The sequence below is a fragment of the Hyla sarda genome, chromosome 9 (assembly GCF_029499605.1).
Source record: "Hyla sarda isolate aHylSar1 chromosome 9, aHylSar1.hap1, whole genome shotgun sequence".
Classification (NCBI taxonomy): Eukaryota; Metazoa; Chordata; class Amphibia; order Anura; family Hylidae; genus Hyla; species Hyla sarda.
Window position 1 is genome coordinate 170,322,197 of NC_079197.1, and position 21,957 is coordinate 170,344,153.

The 21,957-nt window shown below is 43.9% G+C and overlaps 2 protein-coding genes across 3 annotated transcripts in view; one reads left to right on the forward strand and one right to left on the reverse strand.

The window, feature by feature from the left end:
* TAP2 (transporter 2, ATP binding cassette subfamily B member) overlaps positions 1 to 21,451 on the reverse strand; it is a 61,617-nt gene extending 40,166 nt beyond the window's left edge. Inside the window, exons 1-2 of one of the 2 annotated variants that reach the window (XM_056538490.1) lie at positions 21,329 to 21,451; positions 19,793 to 19,895 (exon numbers count right to left, since the gene is read on the reverse strand). The gene's annotated coding sequence lies outside the window, so the exon portion shown is untranslated. Of the gene's footprint in view, positions 1 to 19,792; positions 19,896 to 21,284 lie in introns of both variants that reach the window. The other variant, XM_056538491.1, reaches the window with a different exon arrangement.
* The window catches only part of TAP1 (transporter 1, ATP binding cassette subfamily B member), a 38,696-nt gene that overhangs the window by 2,887 nt on the left and 13,852 nt on the right, over positions 1 to 21,957 (forward strand). The window contains exons 2-6 of the mRNA XM_056538488.1: positions 8,318 to 8,825; positions 9,246 to 9,360; positions 13,880 to 14,010; positions 14,105 to 14,310; positions 14,578 to 14,775. Of these exons, the coding sequence (XP_056394463.1) occupies positions 8,321 to 8,825; positions 9,246 to 9,360; positions 13,880 to 14,010; positions 14,105 to 14,310; positions 14,578 to 14,775 (1,155 nt within the window). The 5' untranslated portion in view covers positions 8,318 to 8,320. The remainder of the gene's footprint in view (positions 1 to 8,317; positions 8,826 to 9,245; positions 9,361 to 13,879; positions 14,011 to 14,104; positions 14,311 to 14,577; positions 14,776 to 21,957) is intronic.

Below are 21,957 nucleotides of genomic sequence, written 5' to 3' on the forward strand. Positions count from 1 at the left end.
CTATAACAATACACAGGGCCCCCCATAATATATATACCCCTATAACAATACACAGGGCCCCCCATAATATACATACCCCTATAACAATACACAGGGGCCCCCCATAATATATATACCCCTATAACAATACACAGGGGACCCCATAACACATATACCCCTATAACAATACACAGGGCCCCCCCATAATATATATACCCCTATAACAATACACAGGGGACCCCATAATATATATACCCCTATAACAATACACAGGGCCCCCCATAATATATATACCCCTATAACAATACACAGGGGCCCCATAATACATATACCCCTATAACAATACACAGGGCCCCCCATAACACATATACCCCCATAACAATACACAGGGGCCCCATAACATATATACCCCTATAACAATACACAGGGGCCCCCATAACACATATACCCCTATAACAATACACAGGGGCCCCCATAATACATATACCCCTATAACAATACACAGGGCCCCCCATAATACATATACCCCTATAACAATACACAGGGCCCCCCATAACACATATACCCCTATAACAATACACAGGGGCCCCATAACACATATACCCCTATAACAATACACAGGGGCCCCATAACACATATACCCCTATAACAATACACAGGGGACCCCATAATATATATATATACTCCTATAACAATACACAGGGGCCCCCATAACATATATACCCCTATAACAATACACAGGGGCCACCATAACACATATACCTCTATAACAATACACAGGGGCCCTCATAACACATATACCCCTATAACAATACACAGGGGCCCCCATAACATATATACCCCTATAACAATACACAGGGGACCCCATAATATATATACCCCTATAACAATACACAGGGGCCACCATAACACATATGCCCCTATAACAATACACAGGGGCCCCATATCATAGATACTCCTATAACAATACACAGGGCCCCCCATAATATATATACCCCTATAACAATACACAGGGCCCCCCATAATATATATACCCCTATAACAATACACAGGGGCCCCCCATAATATATATACCCCTATAACAATACACAGGGGCCCCCATAACACATATACCCCTATAACAATACACAGGGCCCCCCATAATATATATACCCCTATAACAATACACAGGGGACCCCATAATATATATACCCCTATAACAATACACAGGGCCCCCCATAATACATATACCCCTATAACAATACACAGGGCCCCCCATAACACATATACCCCCATAACAATACACAGGGGCCCCATAACATATATACCCCTATAACAATACACAGGGGCCACCATAACACATATACCCCTATAACAATACACAGGGGCCCCCATAACATATATACCCCTATAACAATACACAGGGGCCCCCATAACATATATACCCCTATAACAATACACAGGGGACCCCATAACACATATACCCCTATAACAATACACAGGGGCCCCCATAATACATATACCCCTATAACAATACACAGGGCCCCCCATAATACATATACCCCTATAACAATACACAGGGCCCCCCATAACACATATACCCCTATAACAATACACAGGGGCCCCATAACACATATACCCCTATAACAATACACAGGGGCCCCATAACACATATACCCCTATAACAATACACAGGGGACCCCATAATATATTTACCCCTATAACAATACACAGGGGCCCCATAACACATATACCCCTATAACAATACACAGGGGACCCCATAATATATATATATACTCCTATAACAATACACAGGGGCCCCCATAACATATATACCCCTATAACAATACACAGGGGCCCCATAACATAGATACTCCTATAACAATACACAGGGGCCCCCATAACACATATACCCCTATAACAATACACAGGGGCCCCCATAACATATATACCCCTATAACAATACACAGGGGACCCCATAATATATATACCCCTATAACAATACACAGGGGCCCCATAACACATATACCCCTATAACAATACACAGGGGACCCCATAACATATATACCCCTATAACAATACACAGGGGCCACCATAACACATATGCCCCTATAACAATACACAGGGGCCCCATAACATAGATACTCCTATAACAATACACAGGGGCCCCCATAACACATATACCCCCATAACAATACACAGGGGCCCCCATAACACATATACCCATATAACAATACACAGGGGCCCCCATAACATATATACCCCTATAACAATACACAGGGGCCCCCATAACACATATACCCCTATAACAATACACAGGGGACCCCATAATATATATACCCCTATAACAATACACAGGGGCCCCATAACACATATACCTCTATAACAATACACAGGGGCCCCCATAACACATATACCCCTATAACAATACACAGGGGCCCCCATAACATATATACCCCTATAACAATACACAGGGGACCCCATAATATATATACCCCTATAACAATACACAGGGGCCCCATAACACATATACCCCTATAACAATACACAGGGGCCCCCATAACACATATACCCCCATAACAATACACAGGGGCCCCCATAACACATATACCCCTATAACAATACACAGGGGCCCCCATAACATATATACCCCTATAACAATACACAGGGGTCCCCATTATATATATATATATATATATATATATATATACTCCTATAACAATACACAGGGGCCCCCATAATATATATATATATATATATATATATATATATATATATATATATACTCCTATAACAATACACAGGGGCCCCATAACATATATACCCCTATAACAATACACAGGGGCCCCATAACACATATACCCCCATAACAATACACAGGGGCCCCCATAACACATATACCCCTATAACAATGCACAGGGGACCCCATAATATATATATATATATATATATATATATATATATACACTACTATAACAATACACAGGGGCCCCCATAACACATATACCCCTATAACAATACACAGGGGCCCCATAACATATATACCCCTATAACAATACACAGGGGCACCCATAACACATATACCCCTATAACAATACACAGGGGCCCCCATAACATATATACCCCTATAACAATACACAGGGGCCCCCATAACACATATACCCCTATAACAATACACAGGGGCCCCCATAACACATATACCCCTATAACAATACACAGGGGGCCCCATAACACATATACCCTTATAACAATACACAGGGGCCCCCATAACACATATACCCTTATAACAATACACAGGGGCCCCCATAATATATATACCCTTATAACAATACACAGGGGCCCCCATAACATATATACCCCTATAACAATACACAGGGGCCCCCATAACACATATACCCCTATAACAATACACAGGGGGCCCCATAACACATATACCCCTATAACAATACACAGGGGCCCCATAACACATATACCCTTATAACAATACACAGGGGCCCCCATAATATATATACCCCTATAACAATACACAGGGGGCCCCATAACACATATACCCTTATAACAATACACAGGGGCCCCCATAACACATATACCCCTATATAAATCCATGGAGAATCTGCAACAAAATCCTCACGTAACACATGGCATTCTTAGGCTCCTTTCACACTATGAGTATTCATCCGTTATTAATGATCCGTTTTCTGTGTAAAAATGGATGTATAATAACGGATGCTAACGGATGAATGATGTCTGTCCAAATAACGAGCATATTCATCCGTTAAGACCCGTTATAACATCCCTCATGTACGTCCGTTTTAACACCTCTGCCTACAGACTCCCATAGCCGGGACTACTACTACTCCCATCATGGAACAGACTTGTTTCCATGATGTGAGTAGTAGTTCCCTGGCTGCGGGAGTCTGCCGGTGGCTGGGGAGGGTACATTAGTGTTTGTACTACTACCCCCATCATGGAACAGACTCTGTTCCATGATGGGGGTTGTAGTACAGGGGCTGAGGGATTGATTGCACCAGGTCTAACTTCTGAGACCCGATGCGATCAGAAGTTATTAAACAGGGGAGCGGGCGGCATGCTCCACTCCTATGGATTAGGAGGTGTCAATCAGATTCAAGGGGTGTGATTAGGAGGTGTCAATCAGATTCAGGGGGTGTGATTAGGAGGTGCCAATCATGTTCAGGCAGTGTGATTAGGAGGTGCCAATCATGTTCAGGCAGTGTGATTAGGAGGTGTCAATCATGTTCAGGAGTGTGATTAGGAGGTGTCAATCATGTTCAGGAGTGTGATTAGGATGTGTCAATCATGTTCAGGCAGTGTGATTAGGAGGTGTCAATCATGTTCAGGCAGTGTGATTAGGAGGTGTCAATCATGTTCAGGAGTGTGATTAGGAGGTGTCAATCATGTTCAGGAGTGTGATTAGGAGGTGTCAATCATGTTCAGGAGTGTGATTAGGAGGTGTCGCTCATGTTCAGGCAGTGTGATTAGGAGGTGTTGATCATGTTCAGGCAGTGTGATTAGGAGGTGTCAATCATGTTCAGGCAGTGTGATTAGGAGGTGTCGATCATGTTCAGGAGTGTGATTAGGAGGTGTCAATCATGTTCAGGAGTGTGATTAGGATGTGTCAATCATGTTCAGGCAGTGTGATTAGGAGGTGTCGATCATGTTCAGGCAGTGTGATTAGGAGGTGTCGATCATGTTCAGGCAGTGTGATTAGGAGGTGTCGATCATGTTCAGGCAGTGTGATTAGGAGGTGCCACTCATGTTCAGGCAGTGTGATAAGGATGTGTCGATCATGTTCAGGGGTGTGATTGGGAGGTGTGGATCATGTTCAGGCAGTGTGATTAGGAGGTGCCAATCATGTTCAGGCAGTGTGATAAGGATGTGTCGATCATGTTCAGTAGTGTGATTAGGAGGTGTGGATCATGTTCAGGGGTGTGATTGGGAGGTGCCAATCATGTTCAGGCAGTGTGATTAGGAGGTGTCGATCATGTTCAGTAGTGTGATTAGGAGGTGTCGATCATGTTCAGGGGTGTGATTAGGAGGTGTCGATCATGTTCAGGCAGTGTGATTAGGAGGTGTCAATCATTTTCAGGCAGTGTGAGGTGTCGATCATGCTCAGGCAGTGTGATTAGTAGGTGTCAATCATGTTCAGGCAGTGTGATTAGGAGGTGTCAATCATGTTCAGGCAGTGTGATTAGGAGGTGCCAATCATGTTCGGGCAGTGTGATTAGGAGGTGTCGATCATGTTCAGGCAGTGTGATTAGGAGGTGTCAATCATGTTCAGGACGTGTGATTAGGAAGTGTCAATCATGTTCAGGACGTGTGATTAGGAGGTGTCGATCATGTTCAGGCAGTGTGATTAGGATGTGTCAATCATGTTCAGGCAGTGTGATTAGGAGGTGCCAATCATGTTCAGGCAGTGTGATTAGGATGTGTCGATCATGTTCAGGGGTGTGATTAGGAGGTGTCGATCATGTTCAGGCAGTGTGATTAGGAGGTGTCAATCATTTTCAGGCAGTGTGAGGTGTCGATCATGCTCAGGCAGTGTGATTAGGAGGTGTCATTCATGTTCAGGCAGTGTGATTAGGAGGTGTCAATCATGTTCAGGCAGTGTGATTAGGAGGTGCCAATCATGTTCAGGCAGTGTGATTAGGAGGTGTCGATCATGTTCAGGCAGTGTGATTAGGAGGTGTCAATCATGTTCAGGACGTGTGATTAGGAGGTGTTGATCATGTTCAGGCAGTGTGATTAGGAGGTGTCAATCATGTTCAGGCAGTGTGATTAGGAGGTGTCGATCATGTTCAGGCAGTGTGATTAGGAGGTGCCAATCATGTTCAGGAGTGTGATTAGGAGGTGTCAATCATGTTCAGGAGTGTGATTAGGATGTGTCAATCATGTTCAGGAGTGTGATTAGGATGTGTCAATCATGTTCAGGAGTGTGATTAGGATGCGTCAATCATGTTCAGGAGTGTGATTAGGATGTGTCAATCATGTTCAGGCAGTGTGATTAGGAGGTGTCGATCATGTTCAGGCAGTGTGATTAGGAGGTGTCGATCATGTTCAGGCAGTGTGATTAGGAGGTGTCGATCATGTTCAGGCAGTGTGATTAGGAGGTGCCAATCATGTTCAGGCAGTGTGATAAGGATGTGTCGATCATGTTCAGTAGTGTGATTAGGAGGTGTGGATCATGTTCAGGGGTGTGATTGGGAGGTGCCAATCATGTTCAGGCAGTGTGATTAGGAGGTGTTGATCATGTTCAGTAGTGTGATTAGGAGGTGTCGATCATGTTCAGGCAGTGTGATTAGGAGGTGTCAATCATTTTCAGGCAGTGTGAGGTGTCGATCATGCTCAGGCAGTGTGATTAGGAGGTGTCATTCATGTTCAGGCAGTGTGATTAGGAGGTGTCAATCATGTTCAGGCAGTGTGATTAGGAGGTGCCAATCATGTTCAGGCAGTGTTATTAGGAGGTGTCGATCATGTTCAGGCAGTGTGATTAGGATGTGTCAATCATGTTCAGGCAGTGTGATTAGGAGGTGCCAATCATGTTCAGGCAGTGTGATTAGGATGTGTCGATCATGTTCAGGCAGTGTGATTAGGATGTGTCGATCATGTTCAGGCAGTGTGATTAGGAGGTGCCAATCATGTTCAGGCAGTGTGATTAGGAGGTGTCGATCATGTTCAGGCAGTGTGATTAGGAGGTGTCAATCATGTTCAGGACGTGTGATTAGGAGGTGTCAATCATGTTCAGGACGTGTGATTAGGAGGTGTCGATCATGTTCAGGCAGTGTGATTAGGATGTGTCAATCATGTTCAGGCAGTGTGATTAGGAGGTGCCAATCATGTTCAGGCAGTGTGATTAGGATGTGTCGATCATGTTCAGGCAGTGTGATTAGGATGTGTCGATCATGTTCAGGCAGTGTGATTAGGAGGTGCCAATCATGTTCAGGCAGTGTGATTAGGAGGTGTCGATCATGTTCAGGCAGTGTGATTAGGAGGTGCCAATCATGTTCAGGCAGTGTGATTAGGAGGTGCCAATCATGTTCAGGCAGTGTGATTAGGAGGTGTCAATCATGTTCAGGACGTGTGATTAGGAGGTGTCAATCATGTTCAGGACGTGTGATTAGGAGGTGTCGATCATGTTCAGGCAGTGTGATTAGGATGTGTCAATCATGTTCAGGCAGTGTGATTAGGAGGTGCCAATCATGTTCAGGCAGTGTGATTAGGATGTGTCGATCATGTTCAGGCAGTGTGATTAGGATGTGTTGATCATGTTCAGGCAGTGTGATTAGGAGGTGCCAATCATGTTCAGGCAGTGTGATTAGGAGGTGTCGATCATGTTCAGGCAGTGTGATTAGGAGGTGCCAATCATGTTCAGGCAGTGTGATTAGGAGGTGCCAATCATGTTCAGGCAGTGTGATTAGGAGGTGCCAATCATGTTCAGGCAGTGGGATTAGGAGGTGTCGATCATTCCCATGAACACCCCAATGTGCAGTTAATTTCCTGCCCAGCTGATTACTCTAAAGTATAGGTAGTCACACAAATAGCAAGAGAGCAAAAATAGTTAATATTAGGTCTACCAAAGCAATAAAATACTAAAAAAAATATAAACCTCTTTAAAGCAGATCTGTCAGCAGAAAACCGGGGTGCAAATCGTTAGCTAGGGCTATTCATCGAGACACGCTCCATGGACTTACATTGAGAGTGTGTCTCCATAATGTGACACTGAGCCAAGAGAGAATATGGGGATCCTTGACATCTCCCAGCTCGTTCTACTGATGTGGCTAGGACATGTCAAAATTGTTTCCAAATGACAGTTCCCATTTAAAGGGAACCAAGCACTAGATTTTACCATATATAATGCTTAGCAACGCTTTATATATGGTAAAAGTTGTATTCTCACCATCCCCGGGGGACGTTTTTGCCCCCCGGGGTTGGTGAGGATATAAAGTTATAAAGTCTAAGTATTTTACTGGGCTGGGAGCTATACTTACCAGGGTCCTGTTGCTCCGGCCATTGATTGATGGCCCGTGCCACCGCTCTGCCCCGTCTGTTTAGGGAGCAGAGCGATGGATGACGTGTGCCGTCAATCACGCTGAGGAGGTGTCACTATGGCCGGAGCGACGGGACCTGGTATCTATAGTTCCCCGTCCAGGGGACTATTTACGGGATGGCTGGGGAGACTTTATAACTTCCCCGTGGATGGTACAGATTTTACCATATAATGCATTGCCAAGTGTTATATATGGTAAAATCTAGTGCTTGGTTCCCTTTAAGTCCTTCTGTTGGTGGACCTACATGACGTTTTCTTCTCATTTATACTGTGCTATATTCTTTCTGTTCTCAGACGATGCATCTCTTGTGGTCATTGTGCTGCCTCCTCAGTGTGGACTATGCCGCTCTGCACTTACTAAAGCTAAGTCTGACTTTGTATTTGCCGATTAATCTCCTCCTGGTTTGGGTAACAGGCCTGGCAAGACTGGTTGTTTTGACACTCGGTGTTCGTGCAGTGAACCGCGTATCAAAATTGCCACGCTGGTTACAAGGAGAGCCCTTACTGGTGTCCTCTGCCGCCCTCAGCCTGCTGGTACCATCCTGTGCCACCTTCACCGCCCTCCTATTACCACGGACCAGCGCTGAGCTCCTGCACAGATGGGCACACGGAGACCTCTTCATCTTCTCTTACCTGATCACGTTGACTTCTGCAGTCGTCTGGCACCAGCTGTTTCTCAGTGATGAAGATGAGGAAGACGAGGAAGAATCATCAGCTTCTGTGTGGAGATTACTTGCCCTCCTTAAACCATATGGATGGAGGTTCCTGTGGGTGTCTGTGTTTTTGGTGCTGTCTTCTTGGAGTAAGTATTTTGTCTTCATCTCCATTTATATACTATAGCTAAATTACATTGTCGGGATTTTGTTTTGATAAAATTGTATAATGAAACCTTACACAATTGGCTAACATGCCTGCAAGATCTTATGTTCTACAGAAGCCCTTACGGCTTTGATTCTGACTAATCCCCCCATTTACATGCACATTAGATTCGGCCAATCATGTGTGTGTCTTCTCTTCGATATCATCTGTTGGAGTAGGGTGCTGAGGCCTCCATAGATGTTATAGTCACACGACTTTTGTCTAATGTGAATGGGGTCTTTTGGAATTAAACGTACTAAGTGAAGAATGAGTGTACATAGTCCATTATACCCAACTAGTTGTTTCAGATCATCACCATCCATGACCATGTCTAACATGTCGCTTCTTTTGTCCCATATAACAGGTGAAATGGCTTTACCAGCCTACACAGGAAAGATGACAGACTGGATCCAGGAAAAGAAAGACCCCTCCATATTTTGGAACTCCATAATAGCAATAAGTCTGATCACATTGTCTAGGTGAGGAAATTGACATCTGCTGTCCATATCTACTACAAGAATAGGTCTAGTTTTTATGGCAAAGCCCTTAGTCTTAGCCTGGAAATCCAGAGATTATCAAGCTTGGAAGAGTTATATTGACAGGTGGTGGTCCCAACTCACAGACCCCACTAATGCTGTCTACTGATATATTTTTTAGGAGATTTATCTTTCATGCTTCCTATACTATGCCATAATAGTACAGTAATGCAGATACTTCCTCTTCCTCTGTCAAAGCCAGTAATACAGAATATAGAAAAAAATTCTCCAAACGTGGCGCTTCTCCCATAAAAGATTTTCTTTATTTGAACATCTAAGGTATAACAGGATGTGATAGCACTTTCAACACATTTCTAGCTCGTACCGAGCTCTTTGTCAAGATGTGCATCCACATCTTAATAAAGAGCTCGGTACGACCTAGAAACGCGTTGAAAGTGCTATCACATCCTGTTATACCTTTGATGTTCAAATAAAGAAAATCTTTTTTGGGAGAAGCGCCACGTTTGGAGAATTTTTTTCTATAAACTACCACAATCCATTTCTTCTTGCTGACCCTTTTGGAGGGTCTGGTGCTCCAAGGCTGCTGACCTGCTCAGTAATATGCTGCTCTAGATGTTATGCTCTGAGCATAACCAACTTCGGTGAGCATAACTTACCTACAACCTTTGCTCATATATACTATGGTAATACACTAGGTTCTTCAGTTAATAGTAATACAGAATAGGAATGGCAAGGGCACAGGAGCTTTACCCATGCCAACAGCAGCAGGCATCAGATGTAATATACAGATGACATCCTGATGAGAGGAAGGGAGAGAAGATAGCTCTGATCTTAGCCCTTTAGTCCCGGTTCACATCAGCATTAAGCTTCGATCGGAGGAGCTCCGCTAGCTGAGTCTATTCAAATTATGGTAGTTAAGTAGAGAAAAAAATCTTGCATGTCCTAATTTTTTCTCCATTCAACTCCTGTGAAACAGCATTCACCAGATGGTAACCCAACGGACCGTACTCAGTCAGTGGAACCTATTGGGTCCTGTTGATGTCCGTTGTGGCATGGATCTTCTAGGTCCATTGTTTGTCACTTAGGCAGACCGTATGATGGAGCTCCTTTGAATGGTCCTTAAAGCAAAATGTGAACTCGGCCTTAGCTGCCAACGTCAACAGCGATTTTTTACTGTTCAGTAAAATCCAATAGTAAAAATAATCTTCAGAAAGGAAATAGTCCAACGCTCATGGGATAATGGATAAAAGTTGTACTTTATTAAAAATCCTTAAAACAGCATAACAGTAACGTACCATGGAGCTAAGCTTAAATGGGCACTGTCATTAAACATGATTTGTAATATTTCTGGCCACCAGGGGTCTCCCTTCTTGGCCAGAACACATTCCATCTGGTCAAAATCTCGATTTTGGTCTCCTGCTTGTAATGGCAGGAGACCAAACTCAGGAAGTGTTTCTCTGCACTGAGCTTGATTGACAGCTGCAAAGAGCTTCACTGAAAGCTGCACAGACTAAAAGCTGCACAGACTAAAAGCTGAACAGAGTCTCACTGAATGATACACAGACTGAAAGCTGCACTGACTGAAAGCTGCACAGACTAAAAGCTGAACAGAGCCTCACTGAATGATACACAGACTGAAAGCTGCTGCACAGTGCTTGAGGTCTTCTATTCATCACAGCGCTGTAACTATGTGAGGGCGGAAGTGGTCCCCCAGCAGGCTTCAGTGATGTCACACCCACTTTCTTCTGCTGGAAGATATTACTATGTGAGCAAGAATAAAGGTAATATACACAGTTTTTTAAATCTCTGAAATTTTTTCTAAGGGTGGAGGAGTGTTAGGAGTAGTAAGAGAACATAGTCTGATTTAGTTTAGAAAAGTTTATTTAGTGACAGGTACTCTTTAACATGTCAAGCTTAGCTCCATTGTATGTGACTTTTATGCTGTTTTAAGGATTTCTAATAAAATACAACTTTTACCCATCATCTGATGAGCGCTGGACTAGTTCCTTTCTGAAGATTGTTTGTTCCACGGCACTGTGGATATCCGTGTGCCCGGATTTCTCTCTGGGTTAGAGGGTGAGCTGGCCTTCCATATTTGTATTGCAATAGTAAAAATATGGCTGTTATATTTGGCCATTTAATAAATAGCACAAGAAAGTCCTCAGCACACTTGTAGTAGATGCAAATAAAATACCTTGTCTTTATTCCAGCATGGCAGGCACAAACGAGAGGATAGCACTAACACAGACGAGCACTAGTTTTGCGTCATGTGACGCTTTCTCAAGGCATCATTGGGCATTTCTTGAGTCCTAAAAATTGTTGGTTTTGGGGATTTATGAAGACTTGTATGCAGCCTCCACCAACCTGGGCTTTATGGCAGAGTGGCCAGAAAGAGGCCTCTCCTCAGCTAAAGACATGAAAGCCACATGGAATTTGCAAAAAAGCGCAGAAACAAGATCTGTGAGAAACAAGATTTAGGCCCTGTTCATTTCCCCAATACCATTGCTGCAATAAAGCTTGGTGGGGGCAGCGTCGTGTCTGGAGGAAACCAGGCGCTGCCCATCACCTGCCCAATACCATTCCTACAGTGATCATGGTGGGGGCAGCGTCATGTCTGGAGGAAACCAGGCACTGCCCATCACCTGCCCAATACCATCCCTACAGTGATCATGGTGGGGACAGCATCATGTCTGGAGGAAACCAGGCACTGCCCATCCCCTGCCCAAACCATCCCTACAGTGATCATGGTGGGGACAGCATCATGTCTGAGGGAAACCAGGCACTGCCCATCACCTGCCCAATACCATCCCTACAGTGATCATGGTGGGGGCAGCATCATGTCTGGAGGAAATCAGGCACTTCCCATCACCTGCCCAATACCATCCCTACAGTGATCATGGTGGGGGCAGCGTCATGTCTGGAGGAAACCAGGCACTGCCCATCCCCTGCCCAATACCATCCCTACAGTGATCATGTTGGGGGCACCATCATGTCTGGGCGGAAACCAGGCACTGCCCATCACCTGCCCAATACCATCCCTACAGTGATCATGGTGGGGGCAGCATCATGTCTGGAGGAAACCAGGCACTGCCCATCACCTGCCCAATACCATCCCTACAGTGATCATGGTGGGGGCAGCATCATGTCTGGAGGAAACCAGGTACTGCCCATTACCTGCCCAATACCATCCCTACAGTGATCATGGTCTGGGTAGCATCATGTCTGGAGGAAACCAGGCACTGCCCATCACCTGCCCAATACCATCCCTACAGTGATCATGGTGGGGGCAGCATTATGCTGTGGGGACAGGGATACTGATCTGGGTTGTGGGGAAGCTGAATCGTGCAAATTACAGATATATTCCTAATGAAAACCTTATCCAGAGCTCTGGACCTCAGACTGGGCTGAGGATTAACCTTTCAACAAGAAAATGACCATAGGCACACAGCCGAGACAACACAGGAGCAGCTTAGGGACAACTGTGGGAATGTCCTTGAGTGGCCAAGCCAGAGCCCAAACCCAATGGAACATCTCTGGACAGACCTGAAAATGGCTTCCACTGATGATCTCCTTCAACCATGGCAGAGCCTGAGAAGCTCTGCAGAGAAGAATGGCAGAAAATCCCCAAATCCAGATGTGTAAACCTTGTGGCCTCATCCCCAAGAAGACTGGAGGCTGGAATCACTGCCAAAGTGGTTTCAACTTAGCCCTGAACAAAGGGTATGAATACTTATGTCACTGCAGGATTATAGTTTTTCCTTCTCAATAAATTATTAAAGATTTCTAAAAATGTACTTGTAATTTTCACTTTGTCAACATGGGGTATTAAGTGCAGAATGATGGGGGATTTTTATTAATATTTTAAGGCCACAACATAACAAACTGTGGTAAAAGTGAAAAGGTCTGAACTAGGGATCGACCAATATCGATTTTTTAGGGCCGATACCGATAATCTGTGGCCTTTCAGGCCGATAACTTATACCGATATTCCGGTATAAATTATGGGCTATTTCTCCAACCCCCCCCCCCAATCCCTAGTCTGAACACTTTCCGAATTCATTGTACATAACTGGGTGCCAAAAGGTGGACCAAGGGAGGTCAGGTGAATACCTTTTTGTTACTTTTTCAGATGGGTTGTTATTTGATGAGACAAGCCCCCTGTTAAACTACTCTGTTGATGGAAAAACAAAAAGTTTATGGTTCTTAAAAATAGTATGCATATTGGGTGTAGCATGCCTGCTTATATCATTTTCTCTAGATCGTTTCTGTATTTGTGTTTTCTCCCTATAACTGTGCTGGCTGGGCGGGCTCTTCCTGGTGTGACTTCAAATCTGTGAAATCTGGGCAAATCTTCTGCCTCATTAAGCTTCTCCCCACCTTCCTTATCACAGCATGACTCTCTCTCACAAACAGAGATAATGCCCCCAGAAAATAACAGGCCATCTCCTGCATATATATTGTGTTTTTTGTGATCTGACTATGATAATCATGTAACTTGCAGTGCCGTGACAGAATTTATATGTGATTGCATCTACAATATCACCATGAGCTTGGTTCACACCCAGACCCAGGGAAAGCTTCTCCACGCCATCCTGAGGCAGGACATCACTTTCTTCGATACTGTGTCCACAGGTACTGGGTATATTGACGACATCTTTTTTAAAAGCCTTGCTTATTTTTTATTCTTGTCTACTAAAAGTTACATTTGTTTATTTTTTCTTTGAAGGTGACATCACATCCCGCATCACTACGGACATCACAGCGATGAGCGAAGCGCTCAGCCACAATCTCAGCTTATTGATGTGGTATTTTATGAGACTGGTATTCCTAGTCTTTTACATGTTGAGCCTGTCCACAAAGCTAACACTCTTCACTATGCTATGTCTCTTAGTAACAACAATTGTTCCAAAACTATCTGGAGCCTTTTACCAGGTGAGACCAATAATATTCTTCTCTATGCATATTACAATTTCTTGCATTTTAAAATCTGTCTCTTGTGTTTACTTTAAATCCGCACTGTAATGGATATTGTGCAGCTTTATTTCCATGTCAACCTCATTTAAATTGGTTTTATTGAACCACAGCATATCAAAATCTAAATCTGCAATCCATCTGCAAAATTAGTCGTGTGAACATAGCCTAACGTGCAAAAGCAATGTACTGTACATAGACTAAGCAGCTTACTCTTCTCTCCCACAGAATTTGGCTATGAAGGTACAGAAATCCCTGTCGGAAGCCAATCAGGTGGCATTAGAGATCTTCTCCAACATGAAGACAGTACGGAGCTTTGCTAATGAAGAAGGTGAATGTCAACGCTACGAAACAAAACTGGAACACACTTATGAACTAAACAAGATGGAAGCCGTGGCCTATGGGTGTACCTCAGTGGCCAACAGTGTGAGTATTGAGTATTATGTGTTAAATGGGTTGTCCAGCAAATTAAAATATATAATTTTACAAAAAGGACCAATACTAATCTACCTGATCCTCCACTACTGCTGTTCCCTAATACAAGGTCTTCCTGGTGAACTTCTGGACACAAAGGAAATGCCTGCTCAGCCAATCACTGACAATGCCTGATGAAGCGCATTTGCGTGAAACGCGTTGCATGTTGGGAATAAACTTATTGCTCTACCTATCGCCTGGTTCCTCAACGCCTTATTGTCCACTGGTTTGGAGGTCGTTGGTTTTATTGAATCACTAACAATGACCTGTCTCAGCTAGTGATTGGCTGAGTGGTCATTTTCTGTGTGTCGAGACATCATGGGATCAGGCGCTGTCTGAATTGTAGCAGCAGGGGATTGAGTATGTGATTCAGTTAGTTTAAAGTTTATTAACCCCTTAAGGACTCAGCCCATTTTGGCCTTAAGGACTCAGACAATTAAATTTTTACGTTTTCATTTTTTCCTCCTCGCCTTCTAAAAATCATAACTCTTTTATATTTTCATCCACAGACTAGTATGAGGGCTTGTTTTTTGCGCGACCAGTTGTCCTTTGTAATGACATCACTCATTATATCATAAAATGTATGGCGCAACCAAAAAACACTATTTTTGTGGGGAAATTAAAACGAAAAACGCAATTTTGCTAATTTTGGAAGGTTTTGTTTTCACGCCGTACAATTTATGGTAAAAATGACATGTGTTCTTTATTCTGAGGGTCAATACGATTAAAATGATACCCATTATTATATACTTTTATATTATTGTTGCGCTTAAAAAAAATCACAAACTTTTTAACCAAATTAGTATGTTTATAATCCCTTTATTTTGATGACCTCTAACTTTTTTATTTTTCCGTATAAGTGGCGGTATGGGGGCTCATTTTTTGCGCCATGATCTGTACTTTTTTTTGATACCACATTTGCATATAAAAAACTTTTAATACACTTTTTATATATTTTTTTAAAATAAAATGTATTAAAAAAGTAGGAATTTTGGACTTTTTTATTTTTTTTCGTTCACGCCATTCACCGTACGGGATCAATAACATTTTATTTTAATAGTTCGGACATTTACGCACGCGGCGATACCAAATATGTCTATAAAAAATGTTTTTTACGCTTTTTGGGGGTAAAATAGGAAAAAACGGACGTTTTACTTTTTTATTGGGGGAGGGGATTTTTCACTTTTTTTTTACTTTTACTTTTACATTTTTTTACATTTTTTTTTACACTTGAATAGTCCCCATAGGGGACTATTCATAGCAATACCATGATTGCTAATACTGATCTGTTCTATGTATAGGACATAGAACAGATCAGTATTATCGGTCATCTCCTGCTCTGGTCTGCTCGATCACAGACCAGAGCAGGAGACGCCGGGAGCCGCATGGAGGAAGGAGAGGGGACCTCCGTGCAGCGTTATGAATGATCGGATCCCCGCAGCAGCGCTGCGGGCGATCCGATCGTTCATTTAAATCGCGAACTCCCGCAGATGCCGGGATCTGTATTGATCCCGGCACCTGAGGGGTTAATGGCGGACGCCCGCGAGATCGCGGGCGTCGGCCATTGCCGGCGGGTCCCTGGCTGCGATCAGCAGCCGGGATCAGCCGCGCATGACACGGGCATCGCTCCGATGCCCGCGGTTATGCACAGGACGTAAATGTACGTCCTGGTGCGTTAAGTACCACCTCACCAGGACGTACATTTACGTCCTGCGTCCTTAAGGGGTTAACCCTTTCTTATTCTCCCATCAACCTTTTTTTTTTTTGTAGGACAATTGGGTTTCCTATATATTATTGGTTAAAGTTTATGAACTTGTACAAAATTCAGCTATCATATTTTATTTTTTTTTACAACATTTTACATGCGTAAAGGGGACATTTTATATTTTTTGGGGGGTGGTTGAGCAGCGGATTGCTGTATTATTTTTTACTGTAAATCATTGTGGGCTTCTTGGCTACATTTTGGCAGCTCAGCTGTTACAAGTATCCCTTATACAAGTACCTTGGGTTAGGCAGTGAATCTGAAGAAAAGGGATGCAAATAAAAACCAAATAACAGTTTAACAAAATAAAAAATAAAGTTATAGACCGAAACTACAAAATGATATAGACTACAGTAAGGTGACCAGTCTGTACCATCATGAGCTCTGTGTACAATTGGTCTGTATCGGAGAAGCTAAGAAAAAGCAATTTCTGAAGAGAAACCAAAACAAAATGGAATTGACAAGAAAGTGAACCTTTTACAATATAAGAGAAGTTTCTAAATTCAGGAACACGTTCTGCAAAGTCAGCAATCCAATCAATTGTATTTCACAAATGTCATCCATATAGGGGAAAACCTGGTAGAACATATCTGAAACTTCTAGGAAAAATTGGGGTATGTGCAGCTCACAGAATAAATTTGTCGAGGCTATATGGAATGTACTTACACCAAAAAAAGTGCAAATGTAAAATAATTTGTAGAAAGAAGAAGGTACCAAAAGCCTCTAGACTAATACCATAAATGGTACATGATGGTTAATTACAGAAATAAAATAAAATCGGACTGTGCTTCACTTTAAATGATGTAAAAATGAGACATTAATATAAAACATAAACAAAGGACATAAGTTAATACCTCCTTACACAGGGCCCTTGTGGGGAGGTAATATGAAATGATATAAAGCAATAAAACATTAAAATCCGCTTATATAGTAAGATGTGACATTGTATAAACCGGCATAGTATAAAGTGCACTCCGTATTCATATATGTTGTAGAATTTCAAGATTTTAGAGACAGCTCATATAGTTGTATAGTTACCAGCTCCCATAGATGGAAAAAAGTTCTTGGTAATAGTATGGCTGGACGTCCGAGAGGCAGATGACAAGTGCTGTGGAGGCTGTGTCCAGCGTTGGCATGCGCTTGTGGTGACGGGCCCGGTTGCCACAGGCCTAGGAGAAGTCGCCGGTCACGTAGATAGATGGATTACTCCGGAGATGGAGGCAAACTCGGAGGTAGATGGATCTGCTCCGGGGACAAAGCAAAGCCTCGTGGAAGGCCTCTCGGCGTCTGACGATAGCAAAGCAGGTAGATACAGCCAGGTGTAGATGCAGGATATGGCAGAGCTTTGAAGGAGTGGTGTCAGAGATAGAGAGATGCGGTTGATGGATTGCGGTAGTCGTGCGGCAATGGTCTCTTTCTCGCACGACTACCGCAATCCATCAACCGCATCCAGGGCTGGTTTTAGACAAAGTGTGGCCCTGGGCAAACCTAAAAGTGGGGCCCCAATTTTTTTTATATTCTACCAAAAATATAGGCTCATTTAATCAATTTAGCCAAATAAAACATACAACTACATGAAAATATGCTTTAATTAAATAACATTAAACAAATAGAATAAATAAAATATAACAAAATCCATGCAACTATGAATTTTCATGGAGAAAAAATCCAGTGTAGACAGTGTAGACAAGGCATTAGACAAGGGACCGCATACGGCAGCGTGTGGTTGCCCCTCCCCTCTCTCCCCAGCCATATCCGGTCCCGTACCGGCCAAAACGTGGTGTCAATGCACCCGAACACTACCTTTCATTTCAACGGGTCTGCGGATATTCCCCAATAGTGGCAGATTTGCAGACTGCTGGCAGACCCGTTTAACTGAATGGTTACCCACTGCTAGCTACTAGCATGTGAATGCACCTTTACATCCAAGGTGACCAGTCTGTAGCCCTCCAGCTATTGCAAAACTACAACTCCCAGCATGTCCGGACAGCCAAAGACAGTTTGGGCTGCATGCTGGTAATTGTAGTTTTGCAAACAGCTGGAGGGATGCAGATTGGACACCTAGGTTATCTGTGTGTCATGTGTATGTATTAGTGTATGTATTGTAGTGCTTTACTCAGGGGCATTGCTAGGGACCTAAAACATCCGGGGCACAGGCCCATAGTGATCCATCAGGCATAAAATCCTTGCGTCCACATCAGACCTATACAATTCCCAGTAAATCCATGCTACTGGATTCTATGAAATCCCATGACAGATAATTGCCTATTAGGTTTTTTACATAGTTCTACTGCTCCTCAGCCAGGGCTATTATAAGTAGGCCTGGGTAAGGAGCAGCAGAGCCATATAAAGAACATACACAGCTCTGTACATAGCGCTACTCATTTACACTAAATAGAAAGCCCCAGGGCAACAAATATAGAATACAGTGGTCCCTCAAGTTACAATATTAATTGGTTCCAGGGCGACCATTGTATGTTGAAACCATTGTATGTTGAGACCATAACTCTATGGAAACCTGGTAATTGGTTCTGAAGCCACCAAAATGTCATCCAATGATAAGAAAAGGTGAGGATTAAAGAAAAATAAGTAGATAACTAATATAGATAAAGCAAATACTTACATATAAAAGAAAGAAAGAGCTGCTGGAAGCTGTAATCACTGTCTATGCCAGTGTTTCCCATCCAGGGTGCCTCCAGCAGTTGCAAAACTACAACTCCCAGCATGCCTGGACAGCCAAAGGCTGTCCAGGCATGCTGGGAGTTGTAGTTTTGCAACAGCTGGAGGCAACCTGGTTGGGAAAGTCTGGTCTATATAGAGGACAGGAGCTTCTGAGCTTCTTCAGGGTCCTGTACAGTACATGCAAAATGTAGCTGCCCTTACCTATGTCCAAAGGAGCAGCTAAAGAGTTAAAGGCACAGGTAAAGAGTAATACAGAACATGTAGTACCTCCTTGTATTGTAGGGAGGCGCTACCAGACAGTCAGTGCATGCACTTCAGTAGTACTGTTGGGAATGTCCATTCTAATTGGTCAGTTCTTCCGGCCTGGACTGTCTGTAGCATTGTATGTTGAGTCTGGTTTCAAGTTACAATGGTCCAGAAAAGACCATTGTATGTTGAAACCATTGTATGTTGAGGCCATTGTAAGTTGAGGGATCACTGTACATACTCTAATACTATGACGGATTACACAGTCATGAATGGTACCTTCAAATATCTGACTCTGCTACAGAAGCCCCCCGTCTCTGATCGCAGGCTCTCTCCCTGTATATGAATGCGAACGGTTGTGGCAAGTGGCGGAGCAGCAAAGCTGTGTAGAGAACAAATCCCATCAATTATAATATTCTATTATGTTTACTGCTCCTCATCCAGATCTATTATAAGTAGGCGTGGGTGAGGAGCAGCAGAGCCATATAAAGAACATTCAGAGCTCTGCACATTGCTTTGTACAGGGACTTACTCATGTACATGAAACACATGGCGTCATGACAACAATACTCATAATAAATGAGGCACAGGTCATTTAGGAGTTTTAATTTTTTAATTTTTTTTACACATATTGCACCAGAAATTGGTTGCATTTAAATTATAATACCTACAAAAGATAACGCACTTACAAAAAATGACAGATCTATTAATGCTACATGATATGTCAATGTTTGCTTTGGTCTGCTCGATCTTGGACCATAGCATAAGACCCCTGGAGACGGACGGAGGCAGGTGACAGGCCCTCCGTCCGCCAATATGGATGATCGGATCCCCGCGGCAGCATCCATTTTACTGACTGCACTGATGCAGATGCCGTGATCTGTATTGATCACAGCATCTGAGTGGTTAATGGCGCACATGAGAGTAATCGCTGATGTCCGCCATTACCGGCGGGTCCCTGGCTGCTGATAGCAACCGGGACCTATGACATAAGCACCACTCCGGTGCTCGCCGTCATGTACAGGATGTAAATGTACGTCCTTGTGCGATAAGTACCGCCGCACCAGGACGTACAATTGTTTACATTATTTTATTTGAAAAAGGGGGATAATTCAAACTTTTATTAGGGAAGGGGCTTATTTACATTTATTAACATTTTTTTGCGTTAGGGAGTACTGGGAGTTGCAGTGAGCTACTGACAAACTACAACTCCCAGCATGCCCTAACATAGCCTATGGCTCTGCAGCTGCCTCAAACCAAAACTACAACTCCCATTATGTTGCACCATAACTTATTCTGTAATACTATATAGTGCAACATGCTAGGAGTTGTAATTTTGGGGCGGCTGCAGAGCCATAGGTTGTATCAGGGCATACTGGGAGTTGCAGTTACTAACTACAATGCCCAGCATGCCCTGATACAGCTAACCCAAAAGGTTTGGTCAGCTGAATAGGGTGTTTGTGTAACAGGGCATGCTGGCCATTGCAGTTAGTAACTGCAAGTCCCAGCATGCTCTGATTCAGCCTATGGCTCTGCCCCAAAACACAACCTGCAGCATGTTGCACTATATAGTATAATTTATATAATACTATATAGTGCAACATGCTGTAGGTTGTGTTTTGGGGCAGCTGCAGAGCCATAGGCTGTATCAGGGTATGCTGGGAGTTGCAGTTAGTGACTGCAATGCCCAGCATGCCTGGCCCCTGATACATCCTATGCAGCTGCTGCACTATATATTAGTTTCTAGCCACCCACCCCTGGCCCCCTTAACCTTATTTTTTTTATGCGGTCCAGTGTGGCAACGGCTCCACTAACTTGTAAATTGCCCGGCTCCTCTCCGGTGGTGCTGGCGACGTCACTGACGTCAGTCTCTGCCTGGCAACAGACGTGACGGCGCACACGTCAGTTACCAACAGCCCCCGCGCTGGAGCCTGGACTGCTGTGACGTTCTCAGAGGGGAGGGGGAGCTGAAGCCCGGAGGAGAAGGTCAGAGGTGAGGGGAAGGTGGGAGGGGATTTGGGCCCGGCCACAGGCAGTACAGCGCAGTGCATTGTATCTAATGTGTCTTCAGGCGCGCCGCCGCCAGCCGGCACATAGCGGAGGCAGCGTGACACTGACAGGGGGCCCTTTGGAAGATGAAGCCGGCTCCTGACAGTGACGGGGCCCCTTTGTAAAATGGAGCCCACTCCTGACAGTGACACGGGGCCCCTGGACATTCGGGGCCCCCCCTTAACGCCAGCCCTGACCGCATCTCCCTATCTCTGACACCACTCCTTCAAAGCTCTGCCATATCCTGCATCTACACCTGGCTGTATCTACCTGCTTTGCTATCGTCAGACGCCGAGAGGCCTTCCACGAGGCTTTGCTTTATCCCCGGAGCAGATCCATCTACCTCCGATTTTGCCTCCATCTCTGGAGTTATCCATCTATCTACGTGACCGGCG